The 22,069-nt window shown below is 38.2% G+C and overlaps 1 protein-coding gene across 4 annotated transcripts in view; it reads left to right on the top strand.

Annotated features, from left to right (window-relative positions):
- SPIN1 (spindlin 1) overlaps nucleotides 1-22,069 on the top strand; it is a 57,044-nt gene that overhangs the window by 26,577 nt on the left and 8,398 nt on the right. For all 4 annotated transcript variants that reach the window (XM_014869168.2, XM_088157064.1, XM_014869167.2 and 1 more), the window contains exons 2-3: nucleotides 9,677-9,905; nucleotides 17,255-17,303. In XM_014869168.2, the coding sequence (XP_014724654.1) occupies nucleotides 9,854-9,905; nucleotides 17,255-17,303 (101 nt within the window). In that variant the 5' untranslated portion in view covers nucleotides 9,677-9,853. The remainder of the gene's footprint in view (nucleotides 1-9,676; nucleotides 9,906-17,254; nucleotides 17,304-22,069) is intronic.

The raw sequence follows: 22,069 nt of genomic DNA, 5'->3' as shown, positions 1-22,069 counted from the left end.
AATGTGATTTAATATGTTCTTCCTGAAATTTTAAGCAGTTGTCCTGCATGGTGGGGTCTAACGTGATTACTCTGTGTTTTGAATGTTTGTGTGGTATTTCTCAGTAGACAGTTGAAAAGTCCTATTTCCTTGAATCTTTTATGATATTGACAGATGGGTGCTCTAATGCAGACAAGAAGATACTTATTGTTAGTACCTTGAATCTCTCATAACTATGGGGGATATTACAAATACATGTGCATACAAATGTATGTAAGCATAAGGGTAATGTAGATGCTAAAAATTATAAGCTTGGAGAAAACAACATATTTTTATCATTTAGCCTATAACACTTAATTTCTTAAATCAGAACTAGCTGAACTAACATGGGGCTTGAGAATCCTACATCCTTGACCTCTTCATGGTACTTTTATTGCAATTTAGAAGTGTAGTGAGGGAGTTCTGAAAATCAGTCTTGCAAGGTGATACTCTCATCCTATAAAGGTGTTAATTAAGTCTCTGAAATTGAAGAAGATAAGTATTTCTTGAAAGTACTGTTTTATAGTACCAGCTCTAAAGAAGTTTTTACTGCTACCTTTACAAAGCAGCTCAAATGTACACTGTCAGAGTTTATTTCAAGTTGTACCCATTGTAAATCTTAAATACTGAATTAAGTGAGACACGCTGCTTTAATAATATAACATGTAGGAAATGCAATGGAAGTAAAGCATAAACTATACTGGGTTCTCTAACAGCTACATTTTGCTGATTCAGAAAGTAAAAAACAAGCCTGGATAGGAGACAATGGAAATTACACTTTCAGGATTTCTCTCTGGCTGTTCTTTCCATTCATCTTCATTTTTCATGTGCGTAAGAACTCTTGAATGCAGTTTTCACAGATTACCATCTACGTGGGATCTTGTAAGACTATACTAATATTTCAAGTTAGTGAAATTAAACTAAAACAAAGTAAATCCACCTTTCACTTTGATAATTTCTTGCTTTAAGAGAGCTGTGGTAAGGACATGTGCTAAAAGATGATAGATTTAATGAAACTTGGTCAAACTGTTGCCTGAGATACTAGCCTTATAGTATCCTTTTTAAAGCTACTCATCTAATTCTGAACCTTTGGGATAATTCTTCAACATAATTACTGTCAATAGTTATTGATCTACTGTAGTGTTACCAAATTATCTTTAGGATTCCTAAGTTATGTCAGCTTTCCTGGCTTCACTCTTGTCTTCATAACTGTGGTGGTTTAACACCAGCTGGAAATTATGTTCCAAATAAACCACATCTCTTCTCCCTGCCCTTCTAGTAAGAGAGGAGGGGCAAAGCCAGAGTCTATGGGTTGAGATAACAATTACTGAAAGCAAACAAGAGTGGAATAAGAAACACACAGTTACAGCAGTGATGCTGATAACAGAAGTTTAGAAAATGAGGAAACAAAAACAGGTGTTCACCACCGTGACTTAGCTTTGTCTGGCCATCAGAGTAAAGGCAAGACAGCAGCTTATCTTCCTGCACTCAATGCCATGTGGTTTCTTGGGACAAAAACAAGGTGGCAGGTGCTCCTCAGAGCTGGTTGTCCCCCTCCCCAAGCCCAAGACAACAGAAGACTATGACAGACAAACCCCTGAAAGAAAGACCATCCATGTCCCACTGCACCACTGTATCATTCCTGATGGCTGCTTCTTGAACCAATGACACTACTTTTGACATCTCCATTCAGCTCTGTCTGGACTCTGCTGTGCTTGGAACCCAGAGCCACAGTCTCCCAAGGGAATGTTTTTGCCATTTGTTTCCAGTTGTGCTCACTTCAGCTTTCAGTAGAGTCAGCTGTTAGGATCCCCCTGTCACTCCAGAAATAGAGATGGATTCTGCCCCTATGTGTCTTGATGTCATCAGGGTACAGGGTGTGTTGGTGCCAACTAAAGTCTTACATTCTTACAGGTCTAATGTGCCAGGCCATTAGATCCATATTTCAGTAGTCCTGATTATTCCTTTTCCCCTCCTGTTTAGAGGCAGGGCATCCCTTGGTATAGTCATGGTACTTGTTACTTCTTGTGAATATGACCTGGAGGTCCCTTCAGGAGGATCAATAGATATAATATCAGCCTTTTTTAATCTCTCTGAGGAGACTTGCCCAAGGAAAACTGGAGCAGCATTTATCATCAAATAGTTTCATGTGGTGGTTATCCTTTCCTCTCAACGCCAGTACTGCTAGAGCAAGAGGTGGGTTTTCCATCCTACTTCCTCACATATTCTCAGTGGTCATGCAGCTAAAACCACAGATTACCTTGTGGTGTGTACCTTCTCTCTGCAGCTGGGGAGTACCTGCTGCCTGATAGCAGAAACTCTGATCTGTACTGGCAGGGCTTGGGACATTTCCTCCTCAAACTTTTGGTAGTTTTTTTTAAATTGTTGTTGGTCCTTTTTAATTTCCCTTTTCTAAATTGTTGTAAGTCCTTGGACAGTAATTTCACAGATGAGATGCAGTCCTGTATTAGGATGTAGTTTCTTCATATACGTGGAGTTTGATAGCCAAATTTTTCACTTTTTTTTCTCCTTCCTTCTATGACTTGTCTGACAGTGAGTTGGCATATGACACTGGAATGCTCTGTAGGAACTTCACCACATATTTTGTGTACATTGGATGCATTCTGTATTTGTAGGGGACTGCTCATTATTTGAATCCTTACAGATTACCTCCAGCACAGCTAATTCTCTCAGGTACTGGATACCTTCCCTCCATGATGTTCTGTTTGTGTTGGTGCACTAAAAGGTCATCCGTGCAAAGATACCTCTCCATCAGCCTTGACAGGAGTTACGTCCAGAGGCTGAAAGTTTCTGGTCTCCTAAATGCCCTGGACAGGGATCCTGATTCTTGGCTTCATTGCCATCTAGTGTTGTACCATTTGCCATGATACCCCAGCATCAAGCTGCCAGGGTAGTAGGGCTCACCAGGTTAGCAGCTGTCATCTTTTTGTATATCTCAGAGCTCACCCATGGATAGGGATCAGGTGATTAGGTCGGGCCCTGTCTCTTCCTCTGGCTTTGAGGGTTTCTTCTTCATCCCTCACCATGCAAATTGATTTGTTCTTGAATTTTTTTCTTCTGAACAGGGCAGCTGCTACTGGCATGAGTTGTTCCTCTGGTTCAGCTGCAGTTTGAGTGACCTTGCTTGCCTGTTGCTCTGCTTTCCTCTCCTCCTCCTGAGAGTTCTGTATAGTAACAAGCATGTCTGCTGAGTGGCAGCCATGGCCCAGCAAGTTGCAGAACTTTGTGCCTCTCTGAAGCTGTCATCGCAGCATTTTTGTTTCAAATATTTTGCCACTTTATCAAGGTCCTGTATTTTTCAGAGGTGAACTTCTAAACCACTGGAGCAGCATACTCCTTTATAAGCTGGCTCATTTTCTCTGCCATCCCATGCTACTCATGACTGTTCAGCTCCAGGGCAGTTCTCTGAACAGCTTCCCTACATGTCTCTATCCTGACTCAAAACATTGTGTAGACTTCACTTACTCTAAATTTCACTTACCCTAGACTGCACTGAAGAATTTTGTCAGGCATTGCAATTAGAATACGCTTTTTTTAACATCCTAATGGAATTCAAGATTCTCAAAAACTGTTGTAACAGTCCCGAAGGAGGAAAAAGGGGTGAAAGCCTGAGAAAAATCATCATCCTCTGGTCCTCCTATAGGCTGAGTACTATTATTAATGAATCCTCAGAGGCAGCAGCCAAGGCCAGGACAGGTGAACAGCAACCAAAATACCTTCTTAGCCATTTATGTTGTCACATCATAAGCTGATAGCACACAGTACAGCAACAAAGCAATCCTGATCCTTCTCCCTACCCTGCAAAAATAGCATGTATGGGAATATATACAGGGTTAAATATCACATCTCCATGAATTATTACAGCAGCTGTAACTAGGGAGTTCTGTACCTAATTCTTCAATCAAAGTTACCTCTATCCTTTTGTGGATACAAAATGTACAATGAGCACCAATGAATGTCATGGTTTCACAAATTAAACTCCAAATAAGCCTCTACCTTCCTTCCTGACAAAGGCAGAGACTCTGACTCGAGGTGACAATTTAGTGAAAGCGAACAGCAGTGGAATAAGAAATGCACAGTAATAGCAGCAATATTAATAGCAAAAGTATACAAAAAGAGAAGGTGCCTTACACACAAAAGCGGGTGTTCACCACCTCCATCTAGTTCTCTGTGGCAGCTGGGACAAACATAAGATGGCAGGCACTCCCCACAGTTGGCTCTCCCTGTCCTGCAGGCCTGAGACAATGGAAAACAATGACAGACCCCTGTAAACAAGATCGTTCACATCGTGCCATGCCACTGCTTCGTTCCCCATGGCTGTTTCCCACCCCAGCACCACTGCTTTTGCCCTTTTCACTCTGCTAGGGCTTGGTTCCCAGCAGCACCATGGCTTTTAACCTCTCCACCGGGCTCAGCTGTGTTTGCCACCCAGAGCTGCACTCTCCTGAGGTACAGGAATGGATGAGGAGCAGCAGGAGAGGGTAGGGTCTACTCAGTTGATTCCAGCAACCTCTCTGAGGAAGAGGTAAACAAAGTGGTCTAATTTTTGCGGGATACTCACCTTTATTTTCCCCAAAGGCTGTGCCCTGCAGTGCTGATGTAGATGCTATAGAATAGCAATATAAGCTGTGCCCTTGCAGTTCTGAGCTCCAGCACCTCCCTACAACAGCAAGAACTTACTAGCAAACATTTTCATACTGTTTTTCATTATGGTAAATAACTTGCCTGTGTGTTTATGCTAAAATATTTTAGTAAATAATTAGAAATTGCTGTGTCTTGAATTTTAAAGACACCTTGTCAACAAAAGACAGTGTGCACAAATTTCAGATTCTTCTAATCTTGTGCTGAATAATCTGCAGTTTCATCACTATGGCATTGCAATGTGGAGTTAACTTTGCATTTTGTGAGTTTATATCTCTCATGATAGTATTGGAAGGGGCCTTTAAAGAATATCTAGTCTAACTGCCGTGCCATTGGGAAGGACTTCTTTCCCTAGACCAGGTCAAAGCCCCATACAGCCAGTACCTGTGCAGTAGTATGTGTGTATTTGCATATATGCACACACAGTTGCATACCAGTGCTGCTTATTTCTGTGCAATTGTAGACAGAAGCCATCATAGTGGAGAGAGAGGTAGTTGTACTTGATTTGGGGTCTTTCAGTTCATAAACATGTCTCTGAAAAATGTTATTTCTGTGGTTGTCAGCTGCAAATCACTCATCTTCAGGCTTCATGTACTGTAACTGTACTTTCTTCTCAGACATCCGATCTTATTACCTACACAAAATCCTAGAATAAAAGAAGTTCCTAATAACTAATATGATGGTTAAGCCAATAGGATATTTCAGAAATTTGGAATTTGAGTTGCTGAATTCTTGTACCACAGGGAAGTGTTTGGGATTTTTTTATTAGGAAACAACAAAAAAAACCTCAAAAAATAAAATCAACAAACTAAAACTGGCATGTTTTTATTACCCCCATTATTTAGTAGATATCTTAAGACTAAGATTGCCTTTGGGAAGGCAGGTGCAGAAGACTTGCATATAATGATCCTTTCTGCTCATATAATAAGGATTAGGGACTCTGAATTACAGACTAAAATGGTGAATATAACATGCTTCATCCAGCCTGTTAGTGCTGGAATAAACTGTTCTTCTACTTCATCTGCAACATGAACCAGTAGCTCTGAGCTGATTTATGGAAATCACAATTACTTACCAAGGAATTTAGTTGATGCATTTCAGTTTAAAATAACTCAGTAACTCCCTCCGCAGAAGGCAGTTTTCGTGTAGTGCTGATCCTCCCCTGAGCAGCTGGCAGTGCAGTTCTAAGCGAGCTGCATACAGTAGTGCTTTAGATAGTGAAGCAAAAATGTTGAAGCCCACCAGGTGGTGCCAGAAGGCCTCATCGCTGGTGGCTCTGACCGCTGGAACAGACCTGAGGAGGTGCGAGCCTGGCACTTCGGTCAGAAATTTTATCGTCTGAATACAAGCAATACATGCTATTACCCTTCCTCTCCTTCCAAACTTCTCTACCCCTGAAGCAATTCCGCAGCAAATAGTTCCTTCTGTGTTCATGATGGTAAAATTTAAATATGCTTGTTAGGAGTGAGGCACTTAAAATTATGGGCTTGGTGTCAGCATTAATTATCACTGGTTTTGTGCTGCTAACATCTCTCTTCAATGAATAGTAGAGCCATGAAGCTTTTACAAAAATGCTGTAAACAGCATTATGCCATGTGTTGCAGTGAAATGCAATTTTATGGAAATACAGACGTGAATGTTAACTAAAATTTAAGCTAGGGAATTATTTTAGGTGGTTACACTTATATTCATGGAGTTAAAAGCACATATAAACATTTTAATGTTTGTAAACAACTAAGTTTATAGAGGGGGTTAAGATATTTCACAGTGAAAACTGAAGTCTCTGCCTGTTGGTTTTTCCATAATTTCCCTTTATACTGCGAAAATTATTTTTTAATGACTTTATTTTTTCTGTCTTTATGTCACATCTTTCTGCCTATTTTGATAGTATGATTCCAGTATTCTCAAATAGAACTGGTTTGGATGACAATTTGTAATGTTAGTGGTTTTAATCTAACACTTAATAGTCTCTGAAACACTCCACAGTAATTAGCCTACTATCAAAGTAGTAATTCAATTTCCACATTTTTTCTTAAAGTATGCTTTTGTCTAGAAAGGCTTGTACAAACAGATGAACAATGTGCCTGGGCTGGTGAGCAGCAGCTCACAAGTTAAAACAATGTCTGTCTTTTAAGTGAAACTGGCAGCAGCACTGATCATGATCTGTGCTTTATTGGGGAAATGGGTGTCTGACAAGTAGACAGTGGCATTTCTCTTCGGAGTATGTAAAGTCTAGTCTACCTTACTTTGGATCTCCCACTTCGTATCCAAAAAAACCCTACTTATATTGGATTTACTGCCACTATCAACAGAATGACTCTAAAAAGTTGATTGTTTCATAGGTCATCTTACATATAGCCAAAAATGAAGTATCTTCTCTTTCTTAACAGAGCAGCTTATTGCGACTAAGCGCATCAGAAGAGTGTTTTGGTTTTGTGTTTCGTATCTTTATGTGAAACATAAAGTATTTTCAGTAAAAGTAGTAAAAGTAATCAGCAGTAAAAGTATTTTCATTATATGAGTTAATTTTATTTTCTTGATGATTTTCCATATTGGAAGATCAAGATATTTCCATGTTGGTATTAAGTCTGATATTTTGTCGTTTATCACATTTAAGAACCCTAAGTTTTACAGGGTTTGGTATATTTTTAATCAAATAAGTAAGACTTACTTACCCATTCTTAAAATTTCAAAGTGTTCTTAAAGTGTATCAATTTTCAGAAAATCAGGTTTTATGATTCCTTTTTAGTGTCTTCAGAACTGTCACTATGCAACTGAAACATAAATTGAATTCAGAATGCTAGTGTTAGGAAAACACAAGTTTCATCTTCGGTAGCCTTTGAACTGGTAACAGTTACTGACTTCATTTCTAGAAAATCAATTTAAACAGCTGGATCTGATTTTAACTTCATGTGTCTGTCCATGGGTTCAGAGAGCATTGTGAAGCACTTCAGTAAATGCTAGCAAATGAAATGTGAATTTAAAAGGATTAGGAATAAATTTTCTGTCTCAAACATAATTTCAAATTTGGGATGTGGTAATTACTGGGGATATTCTGTTTTCAAAAAATGGTAGAAAACCATATCTTGTGGTGTTTTAGTTATTTTTCTACACATAACGGCATAAGCAGTGCAATCAAAATATCTAGTACTTTATATTTTTACTATGGATTGGAAATCCTGTGAGGAGGACGTGTATAGTACAGGTGTTACAAAATAACTCCCCTGAATGACAGTTCAACAGTTTACTGTGAAAGGGTGTATTACTTTTTAAATCTGAAGAATTTTTGCATTTTGTGAATTTGTGGGGGTGGTGATGATGACTTGGTTTATGTTTTGGAGGGATTTTTTTTTATTTTTGTGGGGTTTTTTAGATCACAAGATATAATACAAGATTACAGTTATTTCTCAACTAATAGCTTTTCTGCTGGAAAATAGTTGATCTCTTGTATGTTTATGCAGTACTTGTGAAACTGAGTATGGTAGTGTGTCACAGCAGTGCTACAAATTTAGAGTTGGTTTTTATAATCTGTGAAGTTTATATATTAATGTGTTTTAATCCATAGAAGGATACATCTGAGTTCAGTAGAAAAAATAATCCTTATGCTGTGTTTCCAGTAAAGTAGTTAAGCAAGCTAATTGCTTCCTATTAGAATATTGTTAAATATTGTTGCCATGCTATCATTTAGCATTGTTCGATATACACTGGTAGATTTCAGGATGAGATGAAATGTGGACAAACTAGTAAGCTTCTGTAAATAATTTTTTAATTTTACAAGTTCTTACGAATTCCTGACTCTGAATATCTTAAGTTAGTTCTTTCTAAAAACTGCAGATTTCTCCCTACTGATTCTTTCTAGGTGTATTGCTCTTTGTTGCTGTATTGTTCCAAGAAGTTAATAGGTACAATCCATGAAAGAATTGTCAAGTGTTAGATGTAAATGCATTTTTCTGTGTAGCAGTTTTACCATACCTCAAGGTGGGTCACCTTTATGTTCCCTGATTTAGTAAGGCACAAGCTTAAGCTACACTTTTTCCCCTCATCTGAATCACTGGTTAGGGGCATTCTTCTGATTTTAACCCTGTATGAAAACTGACAATAGTTTCCAAAACTGAAGTAAACGAGGGAAGACAATGCTGACTCACAGATTAGACAGGCCCTGTTTTTCACAGATTATCAGTAACAGTTTCTTAAGGAAATGATCTGATATCACTTGCCTTGTTTGTGGGCAACACTGAAGTAGCGAATTCTTGTGCATAAATGCTTCTGGCCCAAAAATGTTACTCTGAAATAAGTTAACTTGTATACTTTGGTTTTTTTTCTCATGATCAAAATTTCTGTAATTAAATCCTGAAAGGGGTGTTAAAAAGCTGTCCTAGCTTACCTTCCTTATCTAGAGGAATGCGATGACTAAATACTTTAGGAATTTGATGATATTAGGTGGAAAGAATTGCCGGAAACTTAAACAGATCTATGAATCATCAGATCTACGAACTCTCGACCTACTCAACAAATTGCTGGCATGAGCAATCATTGTAGTGAAATCAGTGTTTTTAAAACCTTTTGTGTTGCGTTTTTTTCAACAGACTTTTTTTTAAACTTCTGTGAAGTAAAGTTATTCTGTTATGTGAGGGGGAGCACGTTATTTCTAACCAGTGGAAAGAGTTGGTTGATGCTTTAACCTGGTAAAGGCAGTACAGTTTCTACTAAGTTAGTAGTCATACTTCCTGTGTTAAGCTCAATCGTTTTTAAGAACCCTTCCTTTCTCTTTGTAATTGACATAGTGGCATGGTACTTTACTGTGACTAGGAGATAAGGTAGCAGCCTTGTATTTGTTTGGCCATATATGTCCTGTGTTGCTGAATGTTTTCAGAATAACAATGTGAAGGAATATCCTATTGCATATGAAAACAAGCATTAAAATGAGACTTGGTTAAGATAGAATACTTTGGTTTCAAAATCAAGATACTTACACTTCACCTGTTTTGTTTTTCAGAGTACAGTAATTGAAAGTGCATCTTCTACGTTTGTGGAAGGACAAGTTCTTGGTTGAATGGTGGATTAATAAGTGGTTGTCTTATCCTAAGACTAAAAAGAAGATATCCTGGAAGTTGGAAAGAACTGGATTTTCACCCTAGTCCAGCAGCTTTGCTGCTCACTTAAACACAGATGAATGAAGACCCCATTTGGAAAATCACCAGGTCAGCGGTCCAGAGCTGATGCAGGTGAGGTGTTCTTTCTGGATGGTTTTCTTTGCTTTTAATGGATAAAATCTGTTCTTATTTAATTGACTTTTAAAATACATTAATGATTTTCAGTAGATGCTAATGATTTTAGATGTCATCATTCCTGTTTTAAAAGAAAATTTACTTTTATTTTAGAAGATCATAGCTTGAAAAGAGAAACGTAAATTTAGCAGTACAGATCTGACCTTCTTATTTTGTGTTGTGTCAAAAGTTATTAATCAGTGACCTGTGTGGGGGAAGCAACATACTTTTTATCACCAACTATTGTGAATTGTAACCTCTATGAAATTCTCAAGAAACCAACTGAACAAGTGTAATTGGGAAAGCTCAGTTAACTTTTAAAATACCTAAGTGATAGGTTTGGGTGCTTCCAAATACATATTTGATTAATTGAAAACTCAAACTGATACTGGAGGATTTCTCAGTACCCCTTTGGAAACTTTCAGACTTGTATTTTGCCTGAGACTATGTCAAAATTTGCTGTCACTATACTTGAAATATGCACTGATTTCAAAAGTAATACAGTTCCCTTTTAGGTAACAGCTACAGGTTTCAAAGGAGAGATCCAGTGCAGTCAAATATTTCATTCAGTGACCAAATGGAGACAGTGATGAGTGGAGCTCCTCAGGTGTCAGTATTGGGAGCAGCAATGTTTAACATTTTACTCAATGGTAGGGATGATGGGATTGGGTGCACTCTCAGCAGGTTTGCTGATGACACCAAGCTGTGTCTTGCAGTCAGCATGCTAGAGGGAAGGGATGCTATCCAGAAGAACCTGGACAGGATTGACAGGTGGACCTCTGCATGCCTTGTGACATTCAACAAAGCCAGGTGCCAGGCAGTGCATCTGCACTGGGGCAATTCCAAGCACAAATACATCCTGGACAGGGAATGGACTGCGGGCAGCCTTAACAAGAAGGACTCAGGGGTGTTGGCAGATGAGAAGCTCAACGTGACCCATTAGGGTATACTCACAGCCCAAGTGATGCATCTTGGGCTGCATCAAAAGCAGCATGACCAGCAGGTTGAGGGAGGTCTTATTGCATCTCTAGTCCACTCCAGTGAGACACTACCTGGATTGCTGCATCCAGCCCTGGGGCCCCTAACATAAGAATGATGTGGACCAGTTGCAGTGAGTCCAGAGGAGGGCCATGAAGATAATCTGAGGCCTGGAGCACCTCTCCCACAAGGACAAACTTCAGGAGCTGTGGTTGTTCAGCCTGGAGAGAGAAGGCGCCAGGGTGACCTAATTATGGCCTGCCTTAAGTACCTTAAGGGGACTTAAAAGAAGGCTGAAGAAGAGCTATTTACAAGCTCATGTAATAACAGGACAAGGGGAAATGGCTTCAAACTAAGAGAGTAGGTCCAGAGAATGGCCATGAGTGACCAAAGGGCTGGAACTCCTCTCATGATAAAAGGCTGAGGGTTGCCACTGTTCAGCCTGGAGAAGAGAATGCTCCAGGGAGTGCAACCTTTTTGTTTTCTTGTAAGTGAGACTTAAAAGAAGGACAGAGAGAGGCTATTTGCCAAAGCCTTCAGTGACAGTACCTGGGGTAATTGTTTTAAACAGAGAGTACAGTTAGATTTGAGTATACAGAAGAAATTTTTTGCAATGATTATGGTGAAAAATAGGAACAGGTTACCCAAATGTGACTCCTCGTTGGAAATGTTTATGTTCAAAGGAATATTAAGCAACTTGATCTAGTGAAAAGTCCCTTCCCCCATCACAGGGCTGACCCATGTAACCTTAAGAGGGTCTATGAAGTTACTTAGAACACCTTTAAAAGATGAAAACAGTACTTAAATAACTTTTAAATCAGATTTGCTGAACTTTACAGCACTATGGATACAAATATCTTATTTACTGCCTTCCATTTTTATAGTTGCCACTTGCCAAGAAACTTTACGAACAGCACATAGTATTCCAGAATAGCTACATCTTAAGTAGCAACTAGGATTTTCAGTCTTGCCTATAAAATTGCTGTCATCTGGAATTAGATAATAAAGCAGTAATATAGCCTTAATCAGGAGGAAACATTAATAGAAGAAAAAGATACAATGAAAGAGTGGAAATAGTCCATGTATTTTATATTTGATATGTTAATCATGTAAAATAATAAAATTGCTGAATTGTAGGAGGCTTTTGGATCATGTACAGGTTGCAAAAAACAGTCTGGAGATAGAGATAAACCAGTGATAGTGTCAGGGATATATTAATGTAGGGCAAAATTCAATGCATTAACAAAACATTTTTCAACTGACTTTGATTTTGTCCTGTTGTAGTGACACTACAGGTTGTTTGGGACAGCAATGCACTAATTAGAGAGACAGGCAAGGACACTGCCAAGAGCACCTGAATGATTCACAGAAACTGTATCATGGAAAGCAACTCTGTACTTTGACAAACACCTAGAGTCCATAGCCGTGTACTCTACTGTAAAAATTAAATACCTACCTTTCCTTCTTTTCTCTATCTTCAATCCTACCCTTTGTTTCTCAGAAAGGAACTATGTACAATGTTTCCCAGAGAGAGAGATTTCAAAAGCCTAGATATTATAAATCACCTGTACCTCTTCCTTTACACCTACTTTACAACACATAAAAGCATTTCCTTCCTAAGTGGACAGGACAGCTGAAAACTGGCTTTGTCAAACATGCTACCAACCTGTAGTATATTCCTGTTTTCTGAAAAGCCTGTTTGATTTTCATGGATTGCATAGAGTGAACCAACTCATGTCACAAGCAAAACATTACCAGTAGCTTTCTCCCATCTTTCTTCATATTCTCCTATAGCCTCAGCTGAAATGATATGTATATTGCCCTTGAAGCCAACATCCTGAACGATTCTTTTTTTTAGTCTTGTCATACCCTTCATCTTTGTCTGGAGTAAAGTGGAAATATTCAGAAATATGATTTCTAGTTTTGCTGTTGAATTTTAAGGGTTTACTGTAAGGAGAAGAATTAGTGAGCCTCAGAAAACACAAGTATGACAAAATACCATATGACAATTGAATACTTACTTCTGTTGCTCTTGTCTAGAAGCTGGAGGTTTTGGTCACTTTCCATTACAAAAATATGTTTCTGTGCTCTTCGTCATAAAAAAATATAATGGTTTGATGTGAAAGGGACCTTTTAAAGGTCGTCTTGTCCAACTCCTGCAATTAGCAGGGACGTCTTCAACTCGATCAGTTTGTTTTTTGCCCCATACAGCCTGGACTTAGACACTTCCAGGGATGGGGCAACCACCACCTCTGAGCAGCCTGTGCTAGTATTTCACCACACTCAATGTAGAAAAACTTCTTTCTGATATCTAATCTTCTTCATTTTAAAATCATTACCTTGTGTCCTATCACAACAGGTCCTGCTAAAAAGTCTGTCCCCGTCTTTCTTACAGGCCATCTTCACATTCACATACTGGAAGGCTGCAATAAGGTCTCCTCAGAGCCTTTTCTTCTCCAGGCCGAGCAATCCCAGCTTTGCCTTTCCTCATGCAGGAGGTGCTCCAGCCCTCCAGTTATCTTTGTGGCCTTCCTGTGACCTCATTCCAGCAGGCCTGTTCAGTGCTGAGACCCCAGAGCTGGGTGCAGGGTTCCAGCTGGGGTCTCAGCAGAGCAGAGGGGCAGAATCCCCTCCCTCCCCCTGCTGCCCACATGGCTTTGGATGCAGCCCAGGACACGTTTAGCTTTCCAAGCTGTGAGTTCATCTGGCTGGGTCATGTCCGGCTGCTCAGTTCTTATGGACTAAGAAAAATTCAGGAGTAAGGTATTCTGATTTTGACCTTCTTACTAGAATATCACAAATAAACATAAGGCTTCTGTGATGTTCTGTCCCTGTGTCCAGAGCTGCTGCAGAGAAGAGAAACTTTTGTTGTAGTTTCTACAGTTGTGCAACCAAGCAATTCAATAGTGTAACCAGATACATCCTTAAAAGGAGTTTACATCTCCTTGACACCTATCTGAATTCAGGTAGTGCAAAATTGGAGGGCAAATTGTGGCAAATCGGCATCTGGTTGGTACAAGGGTGTGTTTAACATAGGATCCTCAAATACTTGCTATTGATATTTTTATTAAGCATCCAAATGCCATTATTTCATGTATTAATCTGGGAGCTCTCTTAAAATACTGGCTGACTTGAGATGATGAGTAGTACTTAATTGTCTGTGTTGTCTTTGGTCAGTGAACAAGTTGAATCTTACCAAAATTCGAAGATCCCAAAGTGAGAAGTTAGCAAACAGCAAAATCCCATTCCCAGGGGTTGGCATAACTTCTCTACTTATTGCAAATGCTGTAGTAAATCTTCCTTCTGTGTCAGTCCAGTGTTTTTGTTTTTGACTTTGGAAGATAAACACTTCATACCTCCCTTCTTAGTCACAGGATCCAGAGTCCTTGAGAGGTGGACAGAAAGCTAATTCTTGTGCTGTTGTCCTGTTGTGTTTTTAGTTGAGGTACTGTAGCCAAAATCGTATTTTTCTCTCATTAGCTAGAAATGTAAAATGCAAAGTATGTATGTTCATCTTCTGGTAATGAAGTTTCTCTATTTCGTAAGAACAGTTCTTGGATTTTATTAAATTACTTTTTTTTTAATAAAACACCATATTTTTATTAAAGTGTGTTTTATTATATATTAGCAGAACACAGACACCTCATGTACAGAGAGGTAACTGAATTTATGCTTAGAAGGCTTATTTTACAGGTTGTAATAAAGTCCTAAAGTCTTATGAGTTTCTAATCAAACTTTTTGTGATGCTGTTTTTGTTTTTCCAGCTAAGTTCTTACAAATGCTCTGTTTAATTATTTGGTTTTTTAACAGTCAAAAATTGCAAGTAGGATCTTTACTGCAGTAATTGACAGACAAGGCCTAATTTTTTAAAAATTAAGAACATTTCGGATATCATTACTTTGGAAATGCAGATTCCTGACGATCTGATGCAAACTTGAATATACTAAACATGAAATTATTTTCATTATTAATTAATTATTAATTCTGCCATTTCTGTATGTTTGTATGTCCTCTTAATTTTTTCATACAAAAATGAAAATAGTAAAATATTTATGAAATTTGGAAGGTTATTGGTATTGTCAGTGCTTCATTCCTGTGTGATTCTCTTCAATATGTATGTAATTCCAGATATGCTTGGAGCATGCACATAGTGTAAATTTAAAAGCATTGGTTTGTTTAAGCCTATAAAGAAATTAAAGCATTTCTCTGTAAGTATTAATTCAAGCATTCCTAGTTAAAATTCTAGGCATGTTTGTACATAAACACGAGGCATTAAGAGTTACACATGGTTCAGTCCAGTACTGTGACCAGATTGTTTTAGATAAGGCAAACAAGAAGCAAAAAGTCCAAAACAGCCCAAAACAGGCTACTGTGAAGAACTTTTAACTCCATACCATTCAAAAGCAATATAGTGAGGAAGACAGGGAGAATCAGAATCAAGCCAGATACCTTCTGGCTATGTAGTCATCAGCCATCACTTTGACAGGGGCTATTTCAGTCAACCCTAGTAAATTATCCCCATGCAGGTGGCCATTGACTGTGATCTGATGCTACAGTTTTCATTTTAATAGCTAATTTTGGTTTTTCTACCTGTGCAACATCGCCTTTTATATACTGTGTTCTTGTCAAAGTGTTTTTCTGTCATTTTGTTCTTGCATATTCCCTCTGCTGAATTCTTCATGGCTGCTCGTAAGTAGCTTTCTAATAACCAGCAGAAGCCTGATTTCCCCTTTTCCTCATTTCATCTTATTAAAAGCTTTCCATTTTTCGTATTCATCCCAAATTATCACTGGGTTGAGTGCAGTGTTCTTCTCTCTGCAAAAAATTTGTTTATTTTTAGTTTTTTATGTGCTCTATTAGGCACAGGTAGTGCTAACTCAGGTTGATGTGTATTGCCATCTCCTTTTAGTAACTCAAGGATAAAAGCTTAAAACAGCCTGTTGATTCGCTGTTGTTGCTGATTGATCATTGCAACTATTATCCCTGTTGTGTTTAGTTCAGCTTTTATTTTAATAGCTGCTGTCAGTCACTCCTTATGTTCATCACTGAGCTTCTATGTTGGGTTTGCATGGCAAAGTACCAAGAGTGTGCAAGGGTGACTTTTGTGAGAAGTGAGTAGAAGCTTCTCTTTCTTCTATCCAAGAGAGCCAATGCCAGTTGGCTCCAAGATGGACTTGCCCCTGGCCAAAGCTGAGCTCATCAGTGGTGGTGGTAGTGCCACACTGAGTTATTGTATTTAAAAATGGGGGAAAGATCTGCACTGCAGCAGTTGCAGGAGAGGAGTGAAACTCTGAGCATAGCAGCCCTTCAGACATGAAGGTCAGTACAGGAGGAGAGGGAGAAGGTGCTCCAGGTTCTGGAGCCGAGGGTCCCGTGCAGCCCACGGTGAAGATGATGGTGAAGCAGCTGTGCCCCTGCAGCACACAGGACCCTACACTGGGACAGGTGGACGTGACTGAAGGAGTCTGTGAGCCTGCAGAAAGTCTGCACTAGAGCAGGTTTCCTGGCAGGACCTGTGGCCCCATGAGAGAGGATCCCATGCTGGAGCAGGTCTGCTGGCAGGACTTGTCACCCTGTGAGGGAGCCCACTGCAGAGCATCCTGTTCCAGAAGGATGGCATGCTGTGTAAGAAATCCAAGCTGGAGCTGTTTGTGAAGAACTGTAGTCCCTGAGACAGATTCACATTGGAGAATTTTGGAAGACTGTTTCCTGTGAGAGACCCCACACGGCAGTGGAGAGTGAGAGGAGTTCTTCCCCTGAGGAGGGAGAACTAACCCTAACCCTGAGGAGAAAGAAAGAAGCAGCAGAGACAGTATGTGATGAACTGACTGCACATTCATTCCCTATCCCCTTGTGCTACCTCGGAGAGAGGAGGTAGAAAAAAATTGGGAGTGATGTTAGGCCCAGGAAGAAGGGAGAGCTGGGAGGAAGGTATTTTTAAGATTTGGCTTTATTTCTCATTATGTTACTCTGACTTGCATGGTAATAAATTAACATTCCCTAAGTCAAGCCTGATTTGCCTGTGATGGTAATTGGTTAGAGATGCCTCTCTGTCCCTCTCTTGACCTGGGAACCTTTGGTTATATTTTCTCTCCCTTGAATAGCTGAGAGAAGTGACAGAGCAGCTTTGGTGGGTGCCTAGCCCACCACAGCTTCATGTGCACAAAGCCAATGTCTACCTCTCTAGAGCCTTTTCGCATTTTAGCGGGTCACTGATCAGTCATAGCATGAAGTGTTTGGATGGTTTACATTTTGACATTCAATAGGAAGGCTTTTTTTATAACTTTTAAAATAATTTTTCAGTAATTCCAACATCTTTTATATTGTAGGTCATGCAGGAGTGTCTGCCAGCATGATGAAGAAAAGAACATCCCACAAGTAAGTTGTTAATATATTTGCTAAAGAATAGCTCTCAGTAAGTGCAAGTACTGTTCTAGAAATATATCTGTATTGTTCCACTCTGTTCTTGAAAATTGTGGAATAATAATCAGTCTGTATATGTGTGTAGAGTCAGACTTTTAATTCTTTCAGGAGGGTAGTAGGAAAGAAAGCCCCACAGATAAAGTTTCAAACATTGTTTTGACTATTAACATTCTATTTTTCTTGAATACAATTTTGAATTTCTTTCTAGAATCTGTAGAGAAGGATATTCAAGCCTGAACTTAGCCATGTCTATTGTAGGATGTCTGTTCTCTGGCACAGAGTTCATGCAGTCACCTGGTCAAAAAAACCTGTACATCATGCTTACTAAGAACCCCATCTGGGAAGGAATCTCAGATATATCTAATCATGTATGCACTATAACTGTAGTGTTGGAAAAGAATTCTCATTTTTTAAGAATAAAAGATGTACTGAAATACTTCTGTAGGGAAGCTATTAGTCTGCGAAGGAAGGATACCTGCTTTTGCTACCCTTTCATGGCATGTATTTTTCCATCTTCAACATTTTAAATAGTAGCAGTTGAACAGTGGTGAGTAGCTGTGTGAAAGTAGAGGTAACTTTCTGGATACAATTGGTCTTAGTGTCATGCAGCAAGATAACATATCTGGAGAGAGAAATCTAAGGTGGGTAAGTGGGAAACTTAAAATGTTACTAACTTTTTGTAAGTGTAAAGTCCTGTAGTATCAATCACAAGCAATTTGTTTGGCAGGTATATTTTACACAATTAATCTAGTTAATCACTGTTAACAGTGTTAACTGTTTCCCAGAGACAGCACTTGATGTTAAACTACTCTGATGCCTTCCACCAGCTCATCATTATCCATTCTTGTCTATCTTCATAGAAGGCAAAGAGAAACATTTATTTGTCTAGGGGCAGGTAGAGTTGGTTAAACTTTAATTTCTCTTGTTCTCTTTCAACCGCTCAGAGAAAGGAGTGTATGATGGGAAGACTATCAGAGGTGGGTTGCCTTTTGTACTTGAGGGTGGCTAGATTTGTCTTTATTGTTGTGTTAATATACACTTATTTAAATAACTAAATAGGCTGTAAATTTGTTAGCATAAAGGCTTTTATGGGACATAAGAAGTTTTGATACTAAGTGGCATAATTTTGAGGTATTTAACTTAAGCATCCAGCTTAGTTTTACGTTAATTTAGCCCAGTTCAATTGTTTATTATTTAGTTAAGGTTTTTTTTGTACCAAGCCAAGATGATTTCTTTTGTGCTGCTTACTGACTTGTCTGAGAATGAGGTAGAGTAGTAGAATATTGTTTGTATTTATAGTTTATCATAAATGAGTAGGATATGAATATGATTTAATACTGTATGCTGATACTACTCTGAGCCAATATGATAGACCATGAGTTAGTAATGTATATTTTTGTCACTGATTTAGCTATTTAGTTTACTCCACATTTAAAGAAAAAGAAGAAGAAGCCTACTGGCACTCAAAGACCATTGAGATTTTAACGGTTTGCTTCATAAAGTTTCATAAAGTGGCAGAGGAAGGAACAAGTCATGACTCAATAACTGAGATTGTGAAAAAATGAGGAGTGTGGATAAGCCTTCTGAACTCTTTAAATGGTAGTTAACTGTTGAGCCTTTTGGAGATGGTTCCCGTGGTTATCAGACAGTTCTTCCAAGTGCTCTGTCAGTGGGTAGTGGTGATCTCTGCCAATATGAAGCTGACCTCACTGGGATCAGATCAGTCAGTAAAGTCACAGATGTCATTCTTTCCACCCTTAGTGTACAAGGATAGCGCAAGATCTGGCACATGTATGAAGCAATCCTTTCTTCATAGGCTCTCCAGATTTCTTGTAGCTAGCAATTCAGAGACTTGGAGGTGTAGGTTATAATTGCAATTTAACTGCAAGGGAACTTAGACATTTTGAAATTTTGATGCCACTTTAAGGTAACGTACTCTCAGCTTCTGCAGCATCTAGAGCTGAAATTCACAACTGAATGATTTTTTTTTACTTTTGAAGGAGTCCAGAATGCACTTTAAAACTTCTATCTTAATTAATGTGCCTCATAGTCTGAATATTTTGAAAAGTAGTTAATAACAATTCTCTGATCACCATTCTGTTATTAGTCATAGACATTAATAAGATCACAGTTGTATTAAGTTTAGTATATTATTTTCAATAACTTTTCTGTTTTGTACCATGAAAGATTTGAAAGTGTTCTGACTACTGCTGCTGTACTGCTTCTGTAATGTTTTATAGTTTTCATTCCAGTTTTTCACAGTTGTGCGTGTTTTGCATATCTGAGAGATGTGGTTTTCTTTCATCCTTCCGGTTTGGTTTTTTTTCCCGCTTATGGTGTTTTTCTGAGATGACATGATCAGGATAAAAAACAATCAACAACCAAACCTAAATGGTAACTTTATAGGATACTGGGCATTGCTATTCGTGTTTTTCTATGTGCTAGTTTCTGTTTTAAGCACAATCCTCTGGTAGTGGCTGATTTTTCTGCTATCAGTCCTCTGCAGTTCTGCAATACCTGCAAAACCTGCTGTTTCGCAGGTAGCAGTTGCCAAATTGAAGTTTGTGCAAGGACCAGTTAAACACAGGTTTAACATCTGAGTAGATTTTCTTCTGTCTGTGTAGTCTTTCGAATGTTTCCAAAGTATCTGGTTTTGATAATTAAAATTTTTCACATAGGTTTTACTTAACAGCTTATAGCCTGCAAGGTAAAGAAGAGGATCAGAAACTTTTGGGAATCAAAGGGCCGTGTACAATGAGGATGTGTCTGATGTGTCAAGAACTATTTCCAGGACTTGCTATTTTCTGTTTTTCCTGGCTTCATGTCTTACATGTCTAATTGTTTTCAAATATTCAAGAGCAAATGTCTGTGGAACTTCTAAAGATTATTTCAGTGAAAGAGAAGGAAAAATTACGTTGGACTTTCTGGATAGGGCATCATAGAAGATTGTGTAACTTGATACATTACAAAAATGCCACAGAGTGTGGCAGAGTTAACAGAGTTAAGGAAAGGAGAGATGGTTACTTGGTTGTCTTACGTGGAAGTACATTCATAACTTACTTATTAATAGTTATAAACTTTTGCTAGCTTTCTTACCATGTTCAGATTCAAGAAGTAGGTTTTCCTTGGTAGTATATTATAATTTAAATATAATATTTAAATATAAACTATATATTTAAATATCTAATTTCTTACAGTATGAACCACTTCAAATGAGAAGTGAGCATCTGTTCAGTAATGCAACCTTCAAACAAAAATTTGAACTGTAAGCACACCTAGTGGGTACTTGACTTGTAATTAAATTCCTAACGCTCTTTGGTCATGAGGCATTTTCAACATAGTTACCTGTTTGAACTCAGTCATATTGTCTTCATGCATCTTTTTTTAGAATGAGTGTAAAGCTTTTTGCCTCATTGCTCCAAATTAAATATTTAAGTGGATTAGGCTTTGCAGGCAGAAAGTAAGGTTGAATATCAATAGCGTTACAATCTTCTTCGAAGATGAAATGATGAGCAACATAAACTGCTTAAACTAGAGAAAGCAATGCCATTCTAAACTTCTTTTACTTCTATTTTTTATTCTCTTCAGAATGAGGCAATGTTCCATTAGCACTAATTAAATTAATTTACTACAAACCAGACTCAATTTTATTGTGCTGAGAACCAGATCTCTGGCCTTATTTTGTAATAGTAAGTTGTTACTGATACTTACTACAATTAGAAACACATATATATACTTGAGCAGAACTGGAATTTGAAAATACATTCTAGTTTTTGCATAAAATCTCTCTCTTTGTGGGAGAGTCTCTACTTACAGGAACTCCAACCTGTTCCAATTATCTGTGCTATCAAAGTTAAGAATGCAAAACTGCAATCTTATCTTGGAAAATCTCAAATGATAACAAAAATGAAATTTGAAAACACCCTTGCCAATATCTTCATGGTGAATTAAAGTCTGGAGGTGGGACAAATACTGAAGTTAGTTATGTATCTTGTTTTAAATAGTTATGACTACAGTTATGATACAGCATTAAATATTCCAATATCATATTGTTAGTGTATTATTCTGCAATACTGCTTCCAAGATTTCAGTGGTATGATTGTTATATGTATTTTTTAGATCATATAGGGACTTCTGTGAAAGTATTTATCATACTGGAGACCTTTTTCTTTGATCACTATCTCTAATCTAAGGAAGAATATTGTCTTCTGTAACTGATCATCTTTTAGATGTTACTTTTAAGCTAGTTGTGTGCATATATTACGGCCATTGAAACAATATGTGCTACAAGTAGTAGCCCAAAAATTTATTTTACACTAGTTGACATCCAGGAGAATTTTGTATGTTGTCATAATGCCCCTTAGTTTCTTCCATTTGTGTTCAAAATTGTCAATTTGTGGTTTTAATAGTTGGATAAAGCAAAGCTTGTGTAACACTTTCAGTGATATGGAGCCATCAAATAGCTTACATTACAATTCATCAGAATAGCAACTGTTACTTACCAGAGGGAATTTCCATGCCAATTCCATGAAAATATAAGAAGGACAATAAAGTTACTTGATCTTTTTTCCACATAAAGGAGTACGCCTTCTATGCCCATTTACATTACATGCAATTTTTAATTTTCCAAACTAAATACATAAGTGTTGTTGCTGTCGCATGTCTAAAACTACTTGGAGTCAAAATTACCTGTAAGTGAAGGAGCCTCAATTTTCTTTAGG

Source organism: Sturnus vulgaris, chromosome Z (genome assembly GCF_052056855.1).
Source record: "Sturnus vulgaris isolate bStuVul1 chromosome Z, bStuVul1.hap1, whole genome shotgun sequence".
Classification (NCBI taxonomy): domain Eukaryota; kingdom Metazoa; phylum Chordata; class Aves; order Passeriformes; family Sturnidae; genus Sturnus; species Sturnus vulgaris.
Note: the sequence above shows the minus strand (reverse complement) of the source record. Positions and strands in the feature narration are given on the sequence as shown.